This window comes from Malaclemys terrapin, chromosome 1 (genome assembly GCF_027887155.1).
Source record: "Malaclemys terrapin pileata isolate rMalTer1 chromosome 1, rMalTer1.hap1, whole genome shotgun sequence".
Classification (NCBI taxonomy): Eukaryota; Metazoa; Chordata; order Testudines; family Emydidae; genus Malaclemys; species Malaclemys terrapin.
In genome coordinates, this window is record NC_071505.1 from 352,539,453 (window position 1) to 352,560,422 (window position 20,970).

The 20,970-nt window shown below is 44.9% G+C and overlaps 2 protein-coding genes across 3 annotated transcripts in view; one reads left to right on the plus strand and one right to left on the minus strand.

The window, feature by feature from the left end:
• The first annotated feature begins 639 nt into the window (after positions 1-639).
• Positions 640-20,970, plus strand: part of LOC128833529 (olfactory receptor 52E2-like) — a 34,175-nt gene continuing 13,844 nt past the window's right edge. Inside the window, exon 1 of one of the 2 annotated variants that reach the window (XM_054021491.1) lies at positions 640-1,632. In XM_054021491.1, coding sequence (XP_053877466.1) covers positions 685-1,632 — 948 coding nt within the window. In that variant the 5' untranslated portion in view covers positions 640-684. Of the gene's footprint in view, positions 1,633-20,970 lie in introns of those variants that run through there. The other variant, XM_054021480.1, reaches the window with a different exon arrangement.
• On the minus strand, positions 7,598-8,545 carry LOC128833540 (olfactory receptor 52E4-like). The gene has a single exon (XM_054021499.1). It carries the CDS (start codon positions 8,543-8,545, stop codon positions 7,598-7,600), a length of 948 nt encoding a protein of 315 aa, XP_053877474.1.

Sequence of the window (20,970 nt, forward strand, 5' to 3'; positions counted from 1 at the left end):
TCCTCTATCATATGTCCCCTTATTGGTCTCTTCTCTTAACTAAACAGTCCCAGGCATTTCAATTTGTCTTCATATGGCATCCTCCCCCTGTCTCAGATATCCCCTTTATAGCTGCTATATCCTTTATAGAAACTGGATCATGCCTGGCCTTTTCCCGGAGCTGTGTTCCAGCTGGGATGCTTCCCCCAACACACGTTGACAAAGGTTTAGCTTTTTTCTATTCTCACATTTTGAGCAACTGGGTGAATGGGGAACCCACTGCAGCACAGACTCTCTAGCCTGGGTTTCATTGCATGAATGAACAATGACAGATAACCAGTATCCACACTAGTATTTCTGATGGAGCCTATTAAGGATTCATAGACCCCAAAGGGTAGGAATAATTGACGTATGGTGCACCATAACACATGGAATTGGCATTAGTAGGGTCATTTGTTCATAATTCATTTCTCTGAATAATGAAAATGTCAATTTTCAGTGTGTGAAGAGTGAACAATCTGCTTCCCCCATGAAAACACCTCCAGTAGTGCATGTATGTCTCATATTAACATTGTCTCTCCATCTAGGCATTTGTACTGAAACCTTCACCCTTGACCTTGGTCACATACAGGAAGTCAGGGGAACATACGATACGTGCAGGAGACACCGTTCTGCCTCAGAGTTGGACACCTTCTCCCCTACTCCATGTCAGATTCCAACACAACTGACTTCACTAACCCCTCCACCTTCATCTTGCTGGGCATTCCTGGCCTGGAGGGGGCCCATGTCTGGATCTCCATCCCCTTCTGTGCCATGTATGTCACAGCCATCTTGGGGAACTTCACCATCCTGTTCATCGTGAAGACGGAGCTGAGCCTCCATGGGCCCATGTATTATTTCCTCTGCATGCTGGCCGTCACCGACCTGGTCCTGTCCACATCCATCCTGCCCAAAATGCTGAGCATCTTCTGGTTCAATTCCAGGGAGATCAATTTCAGTGCTTGCCTCACCCAGCTGTACTTGATTCACTGCTTCATAGTGATGGAGTCTGGGATCCTTGTGGCCATGGCTTTTGATCGCTACGTGGCCATCTGCGATCCCCTGAGACATTCTACCACCCTGACAAACCCCGTTGTGGCCAAGATTGGCTTGGCCGCGTTACTGCGCGGTGGCATGCTCGTATTGCCCTATGTCTTGCTGGCGAGGCAATGGCCATATTGCAGAACCAACATCATCCCCCACACACACTGCGAGCACATGGCCGTGGTGAAGCTGGCCTGTGCTGACATCCGTGTCAGTAGTTACTACGGCCTCTCTGTGGCAATCTTGGTGATCAGTATGGATGTGCTTTTTATCGCTGTGTCCTATATCCAAATCCTCAGGGCCATCTTCAGCCTCCCCACAAAGGACGCCCGGCTCAAGACTTTTGGGACTTGCATCTCCCACCTCTGTATCATCTTAGTCTTTTACATCTCAGCTCTCTTCTCCTCCCTCACATACCGGTTTGGCCAGAATGTGGCCCTGCACTTCCACGTTCTCGTTGCCAATGTCTACTTCCTGGTGCCCTCCATGCTAAACCCTATAATCTACGGGGTGAGGACCAAACAGATCCGGGACAGGCTACTCCGGCCCTTTACTCATAAAGGGACCTAAAATTTTCTCCTGGTGCCGTGGCTCTTAGACTGAGCTCCATGCAGAGCTGGAAGGTGACATGGTGCTGGGCCCTACCGTTTCCTGACCTTACTGTGTGGTGTCAAAGTGACAGATGGTAACTGGATTACTGAAGCCCTGTCCTCTGCCCAATCTCTTCCCCAAGACCCCACCTTTGTTCCACATGTTCCCTCAAGGCCCCACCCACTTCTGTGACACTTCCACCAAGTCAGTGCCCCCCGTCAGTCGCTCCTGTCCTCCCCTCTCCCCATCATTTGCTGGATCATCTCCACCTCCCTCTGCCATCAGCTGGGCTCCCTCTGCTCTGGGGCTGGAAGGGGGCTGCTGCAGCCTGACCTGGAGCCTGCAAGTGAGTGCAGCGAGGACACAGCATTGGGGCTGACAGGCCAGTCAGGAGCGCAGAGGGAAGCCAGGAAGGTGTATAAAGGCAGCTGAGTGTTGAGAGCAGGGTTCTGTGGCAGGTGGGTGAGATTGTGCATCATACAGTTTGTGGGCCCTAAAGCTCAGCTACAAAGTCCTGAGGGAAGAGACCCTTGTGTGGCTTATTTCTTTAGCTTTCAGCTCCCTTTTGTTTCTCCCGACTGGGGGCTTGAAGCAGGCAGGGTCCTTGCAATGGGGCTGGGCTGGGATCCCTTTGTCCTGAGCCAGGCCTTGGGAGCAGGCCAGGAATCAGTTTTCAAGCTAGGAGGACAACCGCTGAGAGAGGTGGAAGGATAGGCCCCAGCTTTAGCTGGGAAGGTGGGATGCTGGGCAGAGGCCGGGGTGGCTGCGATAGCGGATAGAGAGGGAGATAAAAGGCACACCTGCCATTAGCCAGCTATTTACACACGTACATGGCACCATACCTGGAACTACAGGGAACCCATTGCCCCAGGTCTGAAATTGAACTGTGAAGCTGAGTCAAACATACGTTCTGTATGATGCTTTTGATCACTACATCTAGAAGCTCTTTAGCTAGGCTGCTAGGCTGCGTTTGTGACAGTTTCCTCCCGGGGTTGATCTGGAACTGGGGTACCACTCAGCCCCCTGACCCCCCAGCCTGGGCTCCCTCTAACACTGTACTGCTGTGACAAGCTACAAAGACTTCCACCCTGCACTTTCACCAGCATTCACATGGGTAGGGACACACCCACACCTATGCAGTTACATAGGAAAGCTTCTCCCAGCTCCTCAGGCACCCCCCCTCCTCTGGAGTAAAAACCCAAATTTATACCATCTTGCGCTGCACGGGAAACCATATGGTGTAAGCTCATAACATTTGTCACCTCCTTCAATGTGGAGAGGAATATGCAACAGCGTTTTGGTCCTGAGTTTTGATACAGCAAACTAAGTGTATTAATGACAATATATAGATTTTAAGATATTTTAATGATAGCAAAGAGATCCAAGCAGATTATCTAGCAAATAAGCAAAAACTACAAACAAAGCTTAATATACTAAAGAGATTGGATATGAATACCCATTTCTCATCCTAAGCGATGATACAAGCAGGCTGCAGATTCTTAAGGGGCCAGCTGCACTTGTTTTATGTCTTGGAATCCCCAGGTGTTTTGGTCCTTAGTTTTGATATGGCAAACTAAGTTTATTAACTAGAAAAGAGAGAATTTAAGTGATTATAAGTGATAGCAAGCAGATCAAAGCAGATTACATAGCAAATAAACAAAAATACAACCTAAGCTTCATATACTAATCAGATTCAATATGAATTAGCATATTCTCACCCTAACTGGTGATACAAGCAGACTTTTAGATTCTTAAAGGTACAAGCTGCACCTGTTTGCAGCTTGGAACCCCCAGGTGTTCCATTCACAAGCTAAAAAATTCCTTTAGCCTGGATGCAGCACTGCCCCTAGTTCAGTCTTTGTTCCTCAGGTGTTTTCAGGAGTTTTCTTGGGTGGGGAGAGAAGAACAACAGATTATGTCCCTCCCTGCCTTATAAAGCTTTGTCATATGGCAGATACCGTTGTTTCAAAGCTTGGTTCCCAGACTGATCTGTGGAAAAACACTGACATCCCAAGATGGAGTCTAGAGACATGTGGTCTGGTCACATGTCCTTGTAGAGTCATAGCAGCTATTATTCACAGCCTGTCTGTAGCGTTCACAGGAAGTCTCCCCAGGTGGGGATAAGCTTCTTCTAAGGCCTATTGTTTTTTCCTAATGGCTCGTTGCTTGGAATGGCCCTTCCCCACCCAGCTATGTAGACTGAAAGCAACTTGTCTAGTGGGTGTTACCCATGTGTAATTCCATTTGAAATACAGCTACATCACCAATATTCATAACATCTCACACAAAAATGATACACACACACAAATAAGAAAATCATATTCAACAAATCATTTCTTATCCAATGACATCTCACGGGACTTATCTTGCATAAAATGCATTATAATTATGTCATAATCACATCATAATAATATCACTGTGGAGAATATGGGGTGCAGTCTCATAGCATTATCCCCATGTCATGGACTGACTTAGCCATGTGTAGCGATAAAGTGATTTACCCCAAATCACACAATGAGTCAGTGGCAGAGCTGAGAATAGGGAATCCTGACCCCCCCCCCCCCCGCACCATTGCTGTAGCAATGAATGGGCATTGCTCCTCTGGGTTGTATTAGATGCAGTGAGGCTATTTGTGTGTCGTGATCAGTGGAGTTGCTGTCCTTCTTAAACAGGAGGAATTTATTAAAGAAACAGCTAAAAACTACAGCCACAAAAAAAAAAGGATTCCACACAGCTCAGTCTTCAGCCTTGTCTTGCTTGTTTACCAGGGACCACATGCTGCTTGGAATTTAGATTATGTATTGTAACTTAGATTCACCACTAACTTCAAAGTTTGTCAAGTGGGAAAGTAGTATTCGAGAAAAAGTATGTGCATTAATTAAGGAAGGGAGTGATAAAATTAATTTATTTATTTTTCTTTTTTATGGAGATGTCCTATATTTCCTAGAACTGGAAGGGACCTTGAAAGGTTATTGAGTCTAGCTCCCTACCTTCATTAGCAGGACCAAGTACTGATTTTGCCCCAGATCCCTAAGTGGACCCCTCAACAATTGAGCTCACAACCCTGGGTTTAGCAGACCAATGCTCAAACCACTAAGCTATCCCTCCCCCCTGCTGAGGTAGCTAAGGTACCAAACTTTAAAGATATCTTAAAATGTCACTATATCACGTGTACTTAAAGGATGGATGTTAGCAGTATGGATCTATAATACATTTTTGATTACAAATTGTTCAGATTGGTTTGGGTTTATGTGCACTGAAGGGTTTATACAAATAGTTGTGATAAATACAAATAATTAAATTGAGAGGATTTGAGAGATTAAACATCACTGCAATGAACTTCATGGAAGGTACTCAATATTGTGAGACTCAGCCACCCTTAGAAATATTAAAGAGTAAGTAAATAGGCGCTAAGATGACTTACCGGTTGGAAGAGAAGGAGATACAGCCCAGCAGAACACAATAATAAAATGGCTGCTGAAGGTCAGCAGTTCCTTGTATCATTCGGCACATGTAAAGGAGCAGCAGCTTCTCAAAAGGTGTTCTGGGAAAGAGGTCCTAGAAAAGTGCAACCCTGGGGAGATTTGGTAAGATCAAGGCATTCCCGGAGGAATCCACATTTGTGTGCAACAGCTTATATGGCGCTACTTGGTAACCAGGCCCAAACCTCATTGTAGGCAAAGGAAAGACTCCCAGAGACAGATGGGACTAAATGGCCACACTGGGGTACAGCCATTCCCCACCAACTCCAGAGAGTTGGAGAAAATGGGAACATTTTAAGTAATATTTGTGGTGTGACAGCGCATGTCTGTTTCTTACAGTGGGGAAAAATCTCGGGTGGTGTCAAGGCTGATTCGAGTGCAGAAGGTGCGGGCCCGCAAGGACTCCAAAAATTAAAACTTGCCACTCCAGGCTTATAATGCTGCCACCAACCCAAGCAATCTGGTTCCATTTCAGTTTAGGTGGAGCCCATCCTTCCTGTATAGGCTCCCCCTATTTCCCTCCCTGTCAGGTACTAAATCCACCCCAGCCTCGGTCTAGCATCCCTCTTTTCCAGCTAATGCAGGGGCTGATCCTTCCACCTCTCCCAGCTGTTGTCCTCCTAGTTTCAAAGCTGATCCCTGTCCCTGCCCCTGAGGCCTGGCTCAGGGCAAAGGACCCACAGCCCATCCCCATTGCAGGGACCCTGCCAGCTACAGGTCCCCAGCCAGGAGGAGCCAAAGGGAGCAGAAAGCTAAGTAAATAAACTACACAATGTAACTGAGCTTTAGGGCCCACAAGCTTTATGATGCACAATCTTGCCCACCTGTCTCCCAACCCTGACCCCAACCCTCAGCTGTTTTTATACAGCTGTGATGGTTTCCCCCAGAGTATCACCTGGAACTGGGGTACCACTCACCCCCCCAATCCACCAGCCTGTGTTCCTTCTTACTTTACTGCTGTGGCAAGCTGTAAAGTCCTCCAGGATTCAGCCTGCACGTTCACCAGCATACTTATGGGTAGGGACACACCAAGCTGTTACATGTAGACGGGCTTTCTGACCAGCCCCTGCCTGGGAAGTCTGAACCTGGGCCACCTTCCAGCTTCTCAGGCACAAACCCCCTCTGGAGTGTAATCCCAAATGTATACCATCTTGCATTGCACAGTGAACTGTACATCACAAGCTCAAAAAATTTGCCCCCACTCTCAATGTGGAGAGGAATATATAGCAGCCTTTTGGCCCTGAATTATGATCCCCATATTAGTTTAGATAAAGTAAAACAAATGTATTAACTACAAAAGCTATATTTTAAGGGATTATAAGGGATTAAAGCAGGTTACCTAGAAAATAAACAAAATACACAAACCAAACTTAAAATACTAAACAGATTGGATATGAACAGCAGGTTCTCACCCTAAGAGATGATACAAGCAGGCAGCAGATTCTTATGGGGCAAGCTGCACTTGCTTTACAGCTTGGAACACCCAGGTGTTCCATTCACAGGGTAAAAATCCCTTTAGCCTGGGTCCAGCACTGCTCCCAGTTCAGTCTTTGTTCTTCAGGTGTTTCCAGGAGTCTTCTCGGGTGGGGAGTGAAGAAAACCAGACGATGTCACTCCCTGCCTTATATAGCTTTTCTTTTATGGCGGGAATCTTTTATTTTAAAGCTAGGTTCCCAGACTGGTCTGTGGAAAAACTGACATGCCAAGATGGAGTCTAGAGACATGTGGTCACATCACATGTTCTTGTAGAGTCATAGCAGCCATTACATGGAGCCTGTCTGTAGGATCCTCAGGAAGGCTCCTCAGGTGGGGGATAAGTTTCTTCTAAGGCCTATTATTTTTTTCGTAATGGCTCATTGCCCTGAATAGGCCCTTCCCCACCCAGCTATCTAGACTAAAAGCATCTTGTCTAGTGGGGGTTCCCCAGGTGTAACTACATTTTGAAATACAGATCCATAGTCAATATTCACAACTTCACATGCAGCAATGATACATGCACAAAAAATAGGATAATCGTATTCAGAAGAACATAACGTTTCCAGATGGGGAGGACTGTGGGGGAGGGAGGTGAAGATGATGCAGTGAGTGACGGGGAGTGGGGAGCAGAGGAGCAAGTGACAGGGGCATGGCGTTGTGGGAAAAGACAGAGAAGTGAGTTGGAACTTGAGGGAAGATGTGGAGCAGGGGTGGGTTCTTGGGCGAAGGGATAGGTCAGGGAGAAGGCCTTGGGTGTCCAGTTACAATTAGAATTACAATTAGAATGGTGAAAACCCTATGAGTGAATGAGTTGTACACAGACTGATTCTCCAGTTTGTCAAATTGACACAGCACAGTAAGGCCAGGAGAGGGTTTAATGTCTCTTTGACTGTCCAGTCAGTGATTCAGGGAAGAGGGCCCAGAACCATGTCATAAGCCAACTCTGCACAGAGCTCGATCTGAGAGCCAGAGCACCAGGAGAAAATTTAGGTCCCTTTATGAGTAAAGAAATGGAGCAGCCTGTTCCGTATCTGTTTGGTCCTCACCCCATAGATGATGGGGTTTAGCAAGGGGGAAACCAGGAGGTACACATTGGCAATGAGAACATGGAAATGCACGGCCATATTCTGGCCAAACCGGGACATGAGGGATGAGAAGAGACCTGGGATGTAAAAGGCTAAGATGGCGCAGAGGTGGGAGAAGCAGGTTTCAAATGTCTTGATCCGGGCATCCTTTGTGGGGAGTCTGAAAATGGCCCTGAGGATCTGGATGTAGGACACTGTGATAAAAAACACATCCAGACAGAGCACACACAATAGCACAAAGAGGCCGTAGTAACTACTGACACGGATGTCGGCACAGGCCAGCTTCACCACGGCCATGTGCTCACAGTGCGTATGGGGGATGATGTTCGTTTTGCAGTATGGCCATCGCCTCACCAGGAAGGGATAGGGCAGTGCAAGCATGCCACCCCGCAGCAAAATGGCCAGGCCGATCTTGGCCACCATAGGGTTTGTCAGGATGGTGGAATGTCTCAGGGGATTGCAGATGGCCACATAGCGATCAACAGCCATGGCCACAAAGATCCCAGACTCCATCCCTGAGAAGGAGTGAATGAAGTACAGCTGGGTGAGGCAGGCACTGAAATTGATCTCCCTGGAATTGAACCAGAAGATGCTCAGCATTTTGGGTAGGGTGGACATGGACAGGACCAGGTCGGTGATGGCCAGCATGCAGAGGAAATAGTACATGGGGACATGGAGGCTCGACTCCGTCTTCACGATAAAAAGGATGGTGAAGTTCCCCAAGATGGCTATAATGTACATGGTGCAGAAAGGGATGGAGATCCAGACATGGGCTGCCTCCAGGCCAGGAATGCCCAGCAGGATGAAGGTGGAGGGGTTGGTGAAGTCGGTTGTGTTGGAATCTGACATTGAGTAGAGAAGGAGGTGTTCAACTCTGAGGCAGAACAGTGTCTCATGCGTGAACTGTACGTTCCCCTGACTTCCTCTATGCGCTCAGGTCTAGGGTGAGAGTCGCAGTACAAATGCCTGGATGGAGAGACAATGTTAATATGAGACACTACATGTACTAACAGAGTCTGTTCTTATGGGTGAGGCGGATTGGTCTCTCTTAACACACTGAAAATTGACATTTTCATAATTCAGAGAAATGAATTATGAACAACTGACCCTACTAATGCCAATTCCATATTTTATGGTGCTCCTTGTGTCAGTAATTCCTACCCGTCATGGTCTGGGAAGCTTTAATAGGCACCAGCAGCAACATATAACAAATGTGGAAAATGGAAAATAGCAAATAATACAAATAGGAAATTGTGAAAATTGATAAGAGGCATTAAAAACATCAGGGAAAAATCCATGCTGGGCAGGGCTAAGGATAACATAAAGGAGGTTATTAAGAATATTAAGAACAAAAGAAATCCTGTAAAAGCTTTAGACCAGTTACTAGAAGGAGAAAAGAAACTTTTTATTTTTGCATTTGTTCAAGTAGATGTGTTCAAGAAATATTTTTGTTCTTCATTCAGAAAGAAGCAATATGAAGTACTCATATCACCTGAAGTGCTGATACACCTTTGAGTCCAAGGAAGACTTTAAACAGTACCTACAGTAGAACTTTAGAGTGACAAATATCAGAGTTATGAACTGACCAAACAAACACACATCCCTTTTGGAACCGGAAGTAGGTAATCAGGTTGCAACAGAGCCAGAAAAAAAAAAGGGGGGTGGCAAATACAGGACAGTTCTGTGTTAAATGTAAACTATGAAAAAAATAAAGAGAATGTTTAAAAAACAGATGTGCAAGGTTAGGAAGCAATGGAAAAGCTGATATGGGATTAGTTATAAAAAAGTTTAGGAATATAATTAATGCCAGTCAACCACATGGTTTATGGAAAACAGGTCTTGTGAAATAAACCTGATTTCATCCTTTAATGAGAGTATATGTTTGGTTGATGAAGGGAACCATGCAGAGGCAACAGACTTAGATTTCTCAGGTATTTTATTTAGTAGGGAAATATATTCAGATTAAAAAATGAACAATATACAATATCAATAGAGCACATGTTAAGTGGACTAAAAACTAGCTAACTGACAGATCTCAGAAAGCAGTTGTCAATGGCCCATTGTCAGTGAATGGGGCTGTTTCTAGTGGAGTTCTCCAGGGATCATTTCCAGACCTGATGCTATTCAACATTTTCATCAATGAACTGGAAGTAAATAGAAAATCACTGGTAGCACCACTGTTAGTTAAGGCTGTCTGACATATTCAATTAGGAGACCACATTTTCAGTTGCTTATACATTTGCCAAACTTTAATCTTTTGGACTGAAATTTCCCACGCATGGTGTCTGCTTCCAGATGAATTGTTTTTTGAAAGTTTGAGGCATAACAGTTCGGCCAACTTCTAAAATGAAGCTAGGAGAAAAGATGCCTTGCCCATGTCGAAACATTCTTAGAATTGTTCCAGTGAGGAGCGTTAACACCTCCATGCCTTATACAGATAAAAGTCGGGTAACAGACTGTCCCCTCATGCCTGTCCCCCGTTAACAGCCAGAGCCCTGAAATGCAAGAGGAGGAGGTGACAGTGTCTCTGCATTAACACACAGCTGGCTCCTGCGGTCTTTACTCAGTTCTTACTCCAATGGGAGTTTTGCCTTAGTGAGGCCTGAGCAAATTACAGGTCATAGCCTCAGAATTTGGCCTTGTATTGTCCATCTACTAACACCTTTCACCCTGAAGGTTACACTGTGCCACTGAAATGCAGCCACCTTGGGCCTGGAGATCATCAGCCGGGGAGGTACTGGAAAGAGGCACATTTTGGCCCACGATACTGGAGCAAACTCATCCCTTGTGGCAAGGGCCCTGGGATGTTTAATGGCTGTGCAGAACAGAAAGGACCACAGACTTACTCTCTATCCCATCACACCCATGTTACACTGGGTTTGTTGAGCAGGAGAGCTCCTCAGCAAGAGTTGGGTACCTGTGAATTCTGAGACCGAAGTGTCTTCCCTCTCAGGTAGCTGTATCCCACACATCTCTCACTCCACCTCTGCAGCAACATCCTACACCGAGAACAAACATTGGGGTGTACAATGTTTATAATATAGCTCTGTGTAGTCCCAGTGGGGTTCGCTCAGACTCTAGCAGAGAAACAACATCTGGATGCAAACAGGTTGGACAAAGGGAAACACTCTAGCCAATGTCTCTTTTCATATCTGCCCTTCTATGCTATTTATCCAGCTTTAGGAGTAAACAGTAATTAAGGGACCTTCCCAAAGGGAGATGAGAACTCTGGGGCTCTGTGCTGAGTCAGAGAGGAATTGGCTGCTCTGTGAATTTGTGTATATTTAAAAATTATCGTTGATTAAGAAAACTAGGGATAATGTCGAGGTCTCCATAGGGTTTCATGCCCTGTAAATTCCCAGGATGAATGGGAAGATATTAGGCTGACAGATCTGGAGAAAGATGCCTGAGGGGAGACACGAACACTTTCTGCAGGCACACGGGGCTGTTGCTAAGGGATCAGAGATCAGCAATTCTCATCAGTAACTATCATCATACTGTGCAGCACCTTTCAGTGAAGGATCTTTTAAACACCTAGCAAATGAAAGTCACAATCAACATATCCCCATTTTACAGACAGGTAAACTGATCCACGGGGAGAGTGCCTTGGCCAAGGTCACACAGAGAATGACAGACAGAACCAAGGAGTTCTGACTTCCCTGCCTTAACTATGGTCTCTCCATCAATAGTTGAGCGTATGACAAAAGGGAAATGGACTCACCGTCTTGTAGGGCCGGTGTGGTAGGTGTGACGGACTTCACTGGGGTGTAACCTGGACTGAGGTACCGCTGACCCCTCTGGCATACCAATCTGGGCCCCCTCTCACACTGGGAAGCTTTGACAAGCTGCAATAATCTCCAGGTCTTGCACTTATACACAGCCATACACAGACAGGGACACACCCAGCTGCAGTTATATGAAAGCTTTCACTAGCCACTCATGAACCCACAACAGAGAGGCTCCAGCAAATTCCCCCATAGCTCCCCAGGCAGGACCCCAGAACAGTAGCATGATGCCCTGCTGATCAGTGTAATTTTATTTTCCAGTCCACCCCTCCCTCAGTGTGGAGAGAAGAATGCACCAACCCCATTTCCTGAGCAGGTTTTGCATTTCAAACCACACACTGTATTAGGTGTAAAAATATAAAACAGATTTCTTAAGTACTGAAAGATAGACTTTAAGAGATTATAAGTGATAGCAAACAGTTGAAAGTTGGATATAAACAAAAAAATAAACAAAACTGCAATCTAAGTTCTATACACTAGACAGGATTTGAGTCAACCTGTGTCTTACACTGATGGTACAAACATCCCACCAGTCTTCCATACACAGGCTAGAAACCCCTTCAGCCTGGGACCACAGCCCCAGTTCAATCCTTGTTCCTATGGTGTTTCCAGGTGACGAGTTGTGGGGGGAGTGAGGAGAAGTGATGATGTCACTTCCACCTGTTATAGCTTCTGCCATGTGGAGGTAACTTCATTTTTCCAAGCAAAAGCCCCCAGAGCAGTTAGTGGGAAAGTACAGGAACAAGATGGAGTCCGGTGTCACATCAGCTGGTCACATGCCCTTGAATACTTCAACAACTCATAGCTGGAGTGATCACCTATATCCTGGCTAGAACATTCACAGGAAAGTCCATCGGCGGGGGGGGAGGCAATCTTCTTCTAAGGCCTATCGTGTTTCTTAATGGGTCATTACCTTGAATGGTCCATCCAGAATGTGCTGGCTAGACTGCATGTAAACTACCTTGTGGATGTTACCCAGGAGCAAACCCATTTGAAAGACTGGTACATAATCAATATTCATAACTTTACGTACAAAAACGATACACGCACACAACTAGAGTAATCATATTGTGTTTCCTCCCTCCTGCCTCAGTCCATGCTGCCTTGTAAAGTGTGACACTACATTAAAAGCAACATGTTAACCCTTAAGGGCTCAGCCAAGTGCTGATTCATCATTTAGCAGCAAGGCATTCCCTGGGAAATATCCCACCTTCTGTCTCTACTATCTCAACCAGGCTTCACAATCACTCATTCCTGTGTAGAATATTAAACCGTTTGTTTAAAATTGTTTAAAATGTATACTGTATATGTATATAATGTCTTTTGTCCGGTGATTTTTTTACCCCCTGGAACCTAACCCCTCACCATTTACATAAATTCTTATGTGGAAATTGGATTTGCTTAGCATCATTTCACATAAGGTTGCATTTTTCAGGAATATAACTACAACGTTAATTGAGGGTGCCAGGGTGTTGCTTTGAGGTGCAGAATATCACACCTCCCTCCTTAGTTTATTGCAGGTGTGTTAGTCACTGACTAATGCGAAGGCAGCCTGCCCAAGACCCTCTTTACGTTTTGAACATACAACTCTCAAGAGTTGTAAGCACTGCAGAGTTTTCCACATGTGTTCTTCAAAAGTTTTGTGGGGCTTTTCTGGGTTTCTAGAAAACCTGTCTTTGTGTCTTTGCAGCATTGTTAACCATTGTGCTTTTCCAACCGGTGGTAACTCAATACAGATATTCACTAATGTAATGCAGTGATGTGCCTCAGTTCCCCCTTCCACACAGCAGGCCAGGTTTATTATGGTTTCCCTGCTGTGATAAGCTTTGAGCCTGTTTACAGGTGTTAGCTGAGAAGCAGGATCCCCATAGACTTTCTTGTTTACTACTCGTAGCATGTCCAAAAGCTTTTCCCCAAAATCATGCATGTTACATCTTCTCATAGGATTTACCATCAGGACCAAATTCTTCATTATAAGATTTAGCATTTGCTTCAAACTTTGGATCATGAGATTTAACAATGACACCAAATCTTTATCACAGGTAGGTGTTTTCAAATATTTTTTATTATACCAGGCCTTCTGCCTGGACAGTTTGGTTTGTTCAGTACCCATTGTGTCTTTCAACTCCTCCCTGAACTTTCACATGTGTTTAGTTACTGGGTTTCCTTTCCCCTCAGTGTCCCTTTCACTGGGGATTGCAGTTGAAGGTCATCATAGGGGTCTTGGCATTCCAGGGTCAGGTGAGCTAAGGGGACTTTGCATGTTGACTAGCCCTCTGTGGTGCTGCTTCCAAACCTCCAGGGTTATGCTCATTCAAAAGATCCACCTCTCCTCTCAGGCTTTCCTGTGATCCCCACTCCCAGCACTGGGACCTTCCCCACCCATTTCCTAGAGGGTTGTGATCGGTGCTCTCTGGGCTAAGGGGTGTATCTTGTCCCGGCAGCTCTTTCACAGCTGTTTTCTGTGTCTTACCAGCCCAGGATATTTCTCCCTCCCCTCTGTCAGGTGGGTCATTAGCATTTTCACAGACAACCGTTTATTCAGTAGGAGCTACCTTCTGTTTTAAAGAGGCAGAGTTAGTTTTCATGAACACATCAGGAACAAAGTCCTGAAAAATCGAGAACTGGATTCGGGTACCCTCCGTCACCCCTCTGTCTATTCCCTCAGAGGTCAGTTGTGTGACTGCTCCTCTCTGGGAGGTGAGTCCTACGGTTCCCTCTCAATGCCTGAGACACAGCTTGGGTGCCTGGGTGCACAGATGCTGAATCAGCCATTCTGTCCTGGGCATCCTCCCCCTTGTGATCAGTGAGGAGACATTCCTGTTCTCACACAGTTCCTCCCCCAATTTTCTCCTGAGCCCCGCTACATACATACCCCAATGCTCTCTATCCTCTGCTCAGCGGTGAAGGGCTCCAAGCTAAAACTCTGGAAAGTTTTCTCACCTGCAGGCACTATACCCCCAGCACTTCCTGAGATGTTGTTGCCTCCAGCTGCAATGTTAAAGGAACCCTCACATCCCCCCTTGGTGGTTTACACAATTCCATGACCCTTCTCTGGGCTCCCCTCCAGAAGACATCTTCCTTTGCTCCTGAGCATAGGATTTTTCCCTTGTTAAGCTGAAATCTTGACATTCCCCCCTCCAACATTTCTCCAACTCTGAGGAGATATCACATTCACCTTCAGGGCAGGAGCTGATCTCAACCACCCACACCTCTGGAAGCATGCAGCTTCTCCCTGCTGCACAAGAATCAAGGAGCCATTCTCTCATTCCTTCAGCACTTCCTGGGACTTTATCCTTTCCCTCTGGGGTCCCAACAGAATGTTCCTTCTTGATGCTAGCTTACCCCTTAACAGCCCGACCTACACAGAATAAATCATTGCCAATCATAGAATCATAGAATATCAGGGTTGTGAGGGACCTCGGGACATCATCTAGTCCAACCCCCTACTCAAAGCAGGACCAATCCCCAACTAAATCATCCCAGCCAGGGCTTTGTCAAGCCTGACCTTAAAAACTTCTAAGGAAGGAGCTTCCACCACCTCCCTAGGTAACCCATTCCAGTGCTTCACCACCCTCCTAGTGAAATAGTGTTTCCTAATATCCAACCTAAACCTCCCACACTGCAACTTGAGACCATCACTCCTTGTTCTGTCATCTGCTACCACTGAGAACAATCTAGATCCATACTCTTTGGAATTCCCTTTCAGGTAGTTGAAAGGAGCTATCAAATCCCCCCTCATTCTTCTCTTCTGCAGTCTAAATAATCCCAGTTCCTTCAGCCTCTCTTCATAAGTCACAATTAGGATAGTGTGACAAGGTGCTGGGCATGAACTGCTGACCCAGACCTCTGTCATGCCATCCTCAAAAGCTTCAGCTTTGACAAACCTTACCAAGCAGTGATTGTAGTGCGGGATTCAATCATTAGAAATATAGATAGTTGGGTTTGTGATAATCCAGAACACCACGTGGTAAATTGCCAGGGATGTGTGAAGGTAGCAGATCTTGCAAGACATCCAAACACACTTATGTGTGGTGTTGGGAAGAAGCTTGGTACATGTAGGTGCCAGTAACAAAGGGAAAGGCAGGAGAGAGATCCTGGAGGCCAAATTTAGTCTGGAAGGCAGGAGATTAAGATCCAGGACCTCCATGGCAGCATTCTCTGAAATGCTTCCAGTTCCACGTGCAGGGTCAGGTAGAGAGACATTGCTGCAGGGTATCAATGTGTGGATGAGATGAAGGAGGAGTGGTTCAGATTTATTAGGAACTGGGAAAATTTTTGGAAAGGAGGAGATTATATAGGAAGGATGGGCTCCACCTTAACCAACATGGAACCAGACTGATGGCATGTAAAAATAAAAAGGTGATAGAGGATGTTTTAAACTAAGGGCTGAGGGACAGCTGACGGTGCTGAGGAGCACATAGAATTATAGACCCATAGGGGTAGAAGGGACCTCAAGGGTCAGCAAGTTTAACCCCCTGCCAAGATGGAGGATTTGTTGTTTCTAAACCACCCAAGATAGATGGCTATCCAGCCACCTTGTGAAAACCTCCAGGGAAGGAGCTTGCGCGACCTCCCGAGGCATCTGTACCATTGCCCTGATGAGCTTACATTTAGGAAGTTTTTCCTGAGATTTAATCTAAATCTGCTACGCTGTAGTTTGAACCCATTGCCTCTTGTCCTACCCTCTGTGGCAAGAAAAAACAACATTTCTCTATCTTTTTTATGGCAGCTTTTCATGTATTTGAAGACCGCTATCATATCCTCTCTTAATCTCCTCTTTTCCAAACTAAACATAGAATCATAGAACTGGAAGGGCCCTAGAGAGGTCATCTAGTCCAGTCCCCTGCACTCATGGCAGGACTAAGTATTAGTTAGATCATCCCTGACAGGGGTTTGTCCAACCTGCTCTTAAAAATTTCCAGTGATAGAAATTCCAAAACCTCCCTAGGCAATTTATTCCCGTGCCTAACCCCCCTGACAGTTAGGAAGTTTTTTCCTAATGTCCAACCTAAACCTCCCTTGCTGCAATTTAAGCCCACTGCTTCTTGTGATATCCTCTGAGATTAAGGAGAACAATTTTTCTCCCTCCTCCTTGTAACAACCTTTTATCTTCCTCCTTGTAACAATCTTTTAGATATGTGTAAACTTTTGTCATGTCCCCTGATGAACGCTGAGGGGTACCAGGAAATACCAGTGGATCTCGAGTGCTTGTAGAGTCTACATCTGAGTCCATAGGGACAAGATAAACTGTTGGACTTTTAGTCTGACCAGGGCTCATGGAGGCATAGAGCAGCATGTTCTGAGGAGACTGAAACCAGTGTGGCAAACCCAAACTCTGATGAAAATGGACAGATCCCTCAAATTGACCTGGTGTTACCCGGGGACAGGGCAATAAAACATATGGGTAATGAGTCACCAGTCTTAAGAAGGTGACAGAGAACTGCTAGGGGTGCACTGCCTGGGAAACTTAGAGATGATTCGAAGATTGATTGGTACTATGTCATGTTTTAATGAATATTGTCATGTATGGTATAAAGTGGACATGGGAGGTTAAATATATGAAATGTTCTTTTATTAATTGTTCATGTTTTTATATAATATGATGCTGGTAAATGGTGTTAATATGGGGCCCAGATGAGCTAGTGGGAACATTCTGTCTGTGGCAGAGTAGCAGGGGGGAATGTAGTGGGACTGTTGGCCCCTCACAGAAACATAGTGAGGATTTTTGTTTGGCCGGCTCCCGGAACCAAAAGGAAGAGGAAGGGTCAATGGGAAACCAGGCCCCTGAGACTGATAGGCTACAGGGGAAATGGCGAGAGGTCAATGCTCCCGGTAAGCCTGATAGACAGGGCAGGCAGGAAAATGAGGGAGTCAGGAGGTCGGGGGTCCCGTCCTCCATGTGTGCTGGGGCTGCCTGGGCCACAGTGGGGCTGAGCTAAGGAGAGAGCAGAGGCCCGGGCTGAGCTGGGAGCAGAGCTGCATTGGCCAGAGCCAGAGGGCTCAGAGAAGCATCCCAGGAAGCAGGTCAATGCTGGGAGCAGAGCCACAGCAGTGTGCTGCCCCAGCTCTGCACAGACAGACAGCACAGCAAACCTCGAGCGAACGGCCCAATGACCACAAGATACACCAAGGGACGAAGGCACCAGGCCAGGTTTATTGTTGATGAAGCTTGGCACTAGTATCTCGGAGATTCTACCAGACCACCAGTACAGGTATTCCATGACAATGGACCAGCTCAGTGAATGGCAGGACTTTCCACTCCCTCTGAGATACATCTTAGTACCCGATACAAACAAGTTACATACTGCCCCTCTGACATAGTTAGTTACTGCCCTTTGAAGTGGGTAGTTAGTTGGTTTGATCAAAACATCTTTATCATGCACTGTCATCCTGACCTTATCTTTTAGGAGGGGTCAGTGTGTTCCTGTTAGCTTTTTATAACCATCCTAGTATTGGGATATTCTGATACTACTTGATATTGGAATGTGTTTGGGTGTGTACTCTGTGCCTAGCACTTCCTAGGAATGTGTATTTCTGAGGTATCAGCCCTGTACTTGACAGATTCCGTGAGCAGGTCCTGCCTCTTGCTCACAGCTTGTCTTGGCTTTATATCAGTAAAGCTTTGACTACTTCTTTTGCCCAGGCTTATGTCTTAGGTTCTCTTCCTACTACATTCCCCCACTTTTTGTCTTTTTAGTGGGAGGATGTTCACCCGTCATCCCAGAAAATCATAATGCATGGACTGAAGATGTCCCAGTGGGCTAAACACTGTTATAAGGCTACCTTACTTTCCCGTCCACGCATCCATGCCCCATTTGTCCCTCAGTCTGCACATTTCCTCGTACAACTGATGGACAGATTTTATTTTTCAATTGTTTTTAGTTTCTCACAGTGGACCTGGAAATGTTAGTCCCGGGACCATGACTGAGGAGGAGGGTGTAGAGTTTTGCTCTGATAACCTGTGGGTGACATGAAGAGGCCTTAATACTTAGTTGGTGGTCGATGAAATGGGCTTTGTTCAGGATTATAAGTGGACTGTGCTTATACTTTATATAATAGTATAGGTATATATACTAATATGTATGAGGGATTACATGGTTGGGTTTTTTTTTTTTTTTTGAATAGTTAAATACCAGAAATATTCCCTATATAACTTGTGATACATGATACTATATGAGTAATGTCGATAGTTGGTATGCATACATAGATGTAAATGTGTATATAATAATATATATTTGTATCTTAAACATTTCTTATAGAACACATTTGGTTCAACAGACCGCACAGAGTATCCAAGTATACAGATGTCCAACAGCCCTTACAAAATGCATAAGTACAAGCATTTGTTTTTTAAAACCTTAATAAGCATTTGATTATACCTTATAATGATTATTCATTACTGTGGCAGTGTTGATAGCTAGTTCAATTCCTTTCTGAACCCAGCATTGTAATTTGGCTTTTTTCGGTTTGAGGTTGCCTGTAGCAACACATTCCCATCAGTGCAATTACAGTTATGTCTCGTATTCCCATCGGTGTTACAACAAGTGTTCTGACTATTGGGTGTAGAGTGATATCCTATGGAATTGCCCACCAAGGTGTTTCCCCCTCTCTTTCTTTCTACTTCTTCTCTTTGTTGTTGGATAAGATAAGCTATGGGTATTAAGGTTTCCTTGGTTCTTGACACTGAGTCATGTATGTTGAATTGTAATCACTCCACCGGGGGAAACAATTTAATCACTACATCTTGTAGGCTACCAGGAAGAGTAATAATTTCAGTGGCAGTGCTGACACTACTTGTTGGCCAAAGGGCGTAGGTTTCGACTTGGACGGTGCTAGTGACTTGCACACAAAATTCTGAATTGATTTCAGAATAAATGTTTCCGTGTATAGAAACATTGGAATAGCCCAGAGAACACACCCCATATTGTATTTGTACCAGCTCATTGATTAATTATTTTTGTATCAATTGGGCCCAGCCTCTTTTTGTGTTATTGGTATTAAGTGTAGCGTAGCATTTACACAGCCACCATCTGTTATGTTTTGAACCACAAGCCTGATAATTTTCTATGCCAGTTTTAGTTACTAGGTGCACAGTGGGACAGTGCTGTACATAGGTATTATTTACCAAAGTTCCCATACTGTTGGCATAGAACAATTTGACTGCATTTTGCATTTACCTTGGGATGGCCATAATGCTATGACGGTTTTTATTGTTATCATGATTTAAACTTGAAACCTTATTAAATGTAGCAGATTGTAAAAACACTGGACTTTTTGGTCCTGTATTTGTTTTAAAATGGCTGTGCGGTCCAGTATTTGTGGCCAATCTTGTATTTTTAATTGTAATAAGCTTCATTTGATGATTTTAATTACTTTATTACCATAGGCCATACAGCCAATTGTCAGTGAAACATTTTTTTCATGCTGTTAGTAGGATAGTAGAATTTAGGTGGTCGAATCCTTGAGCAATTGAATGTATGCTGTCAATGGTACTGGCATGTTGATTTAGCAATAGGCTGCTAATGCTTTTTCCCATTCTGAATGTCTTACCTAGTCCATTAATGATGCTGTTTATTTCTAGATTCAGATTTTTTGATATTTGCTGAATTTTAGGTGCACATGCTAAGACCTGAGCCTTTTAATATGGTTTTCATAAGACTTTTTATTTGTGTAAGTAGGGGATTTTGAAAACCATTTCACAAATGCAATTGCACTTCAATTTTTGAATTGAACCAATTTTTGTATTGTTGCAGGCATTGTATCAGCATGATTATACTAGCAAAATTTAGTTTTAGTGGCACAGTCATCCATCCCACATATTTTACCATATACTTTGTGGTAAGGTGCAGGATGTAGATTTGGACATTCTATTGACGAAGTAGTGTTAGGCTATCTCTACACTGCCAGTGTCACCCCCTGAGTGATAAAAAGCACCACTGTAGACAGCACCTTATCACTGGCAGCCACGCTTCATTCAGGGTGGTTTGGTTTTGTCACCAGGAGAGCTCTCTCCCAGCAATAAAGAGTGGCTACACAGCACACCTTAAGCCAGTGTGGTCTCTTGCCATATTTCCTGTCTTTCTTATGCAATGGGATAGTTTGCTCTTCTGCCCTTAATAATGTTTCTCTGAAAAACTGCCAGCTGTCTTCTATTGTTTTTCCCCTTAGACTTGTTCCCAATGAGATCTTGTCTACCAACTCCCTGAGTTTGCTAAAGTCTGCCTTCTTTAAATCCATTGTCTTTATTTTGCTGTTTTCCCTCCTAGCATTCCTTAGAATCATGAACACTATCATTTCATGATCACTTCCCCCAAGCTGCCTTCCACTTTCAAATTCTCAACCAGTTCCTCCTTGTTTGTCAAAATCAAGTCTAGAACAGCCTCTGCCCTAGAAGCTTTCTCCACCTTCTGGAACAAAAAATTGTCTCCAATACATTTCAATAACTTATTGGATAATCTGTGTTCTGCAGAGTTATTTCCCCAACAG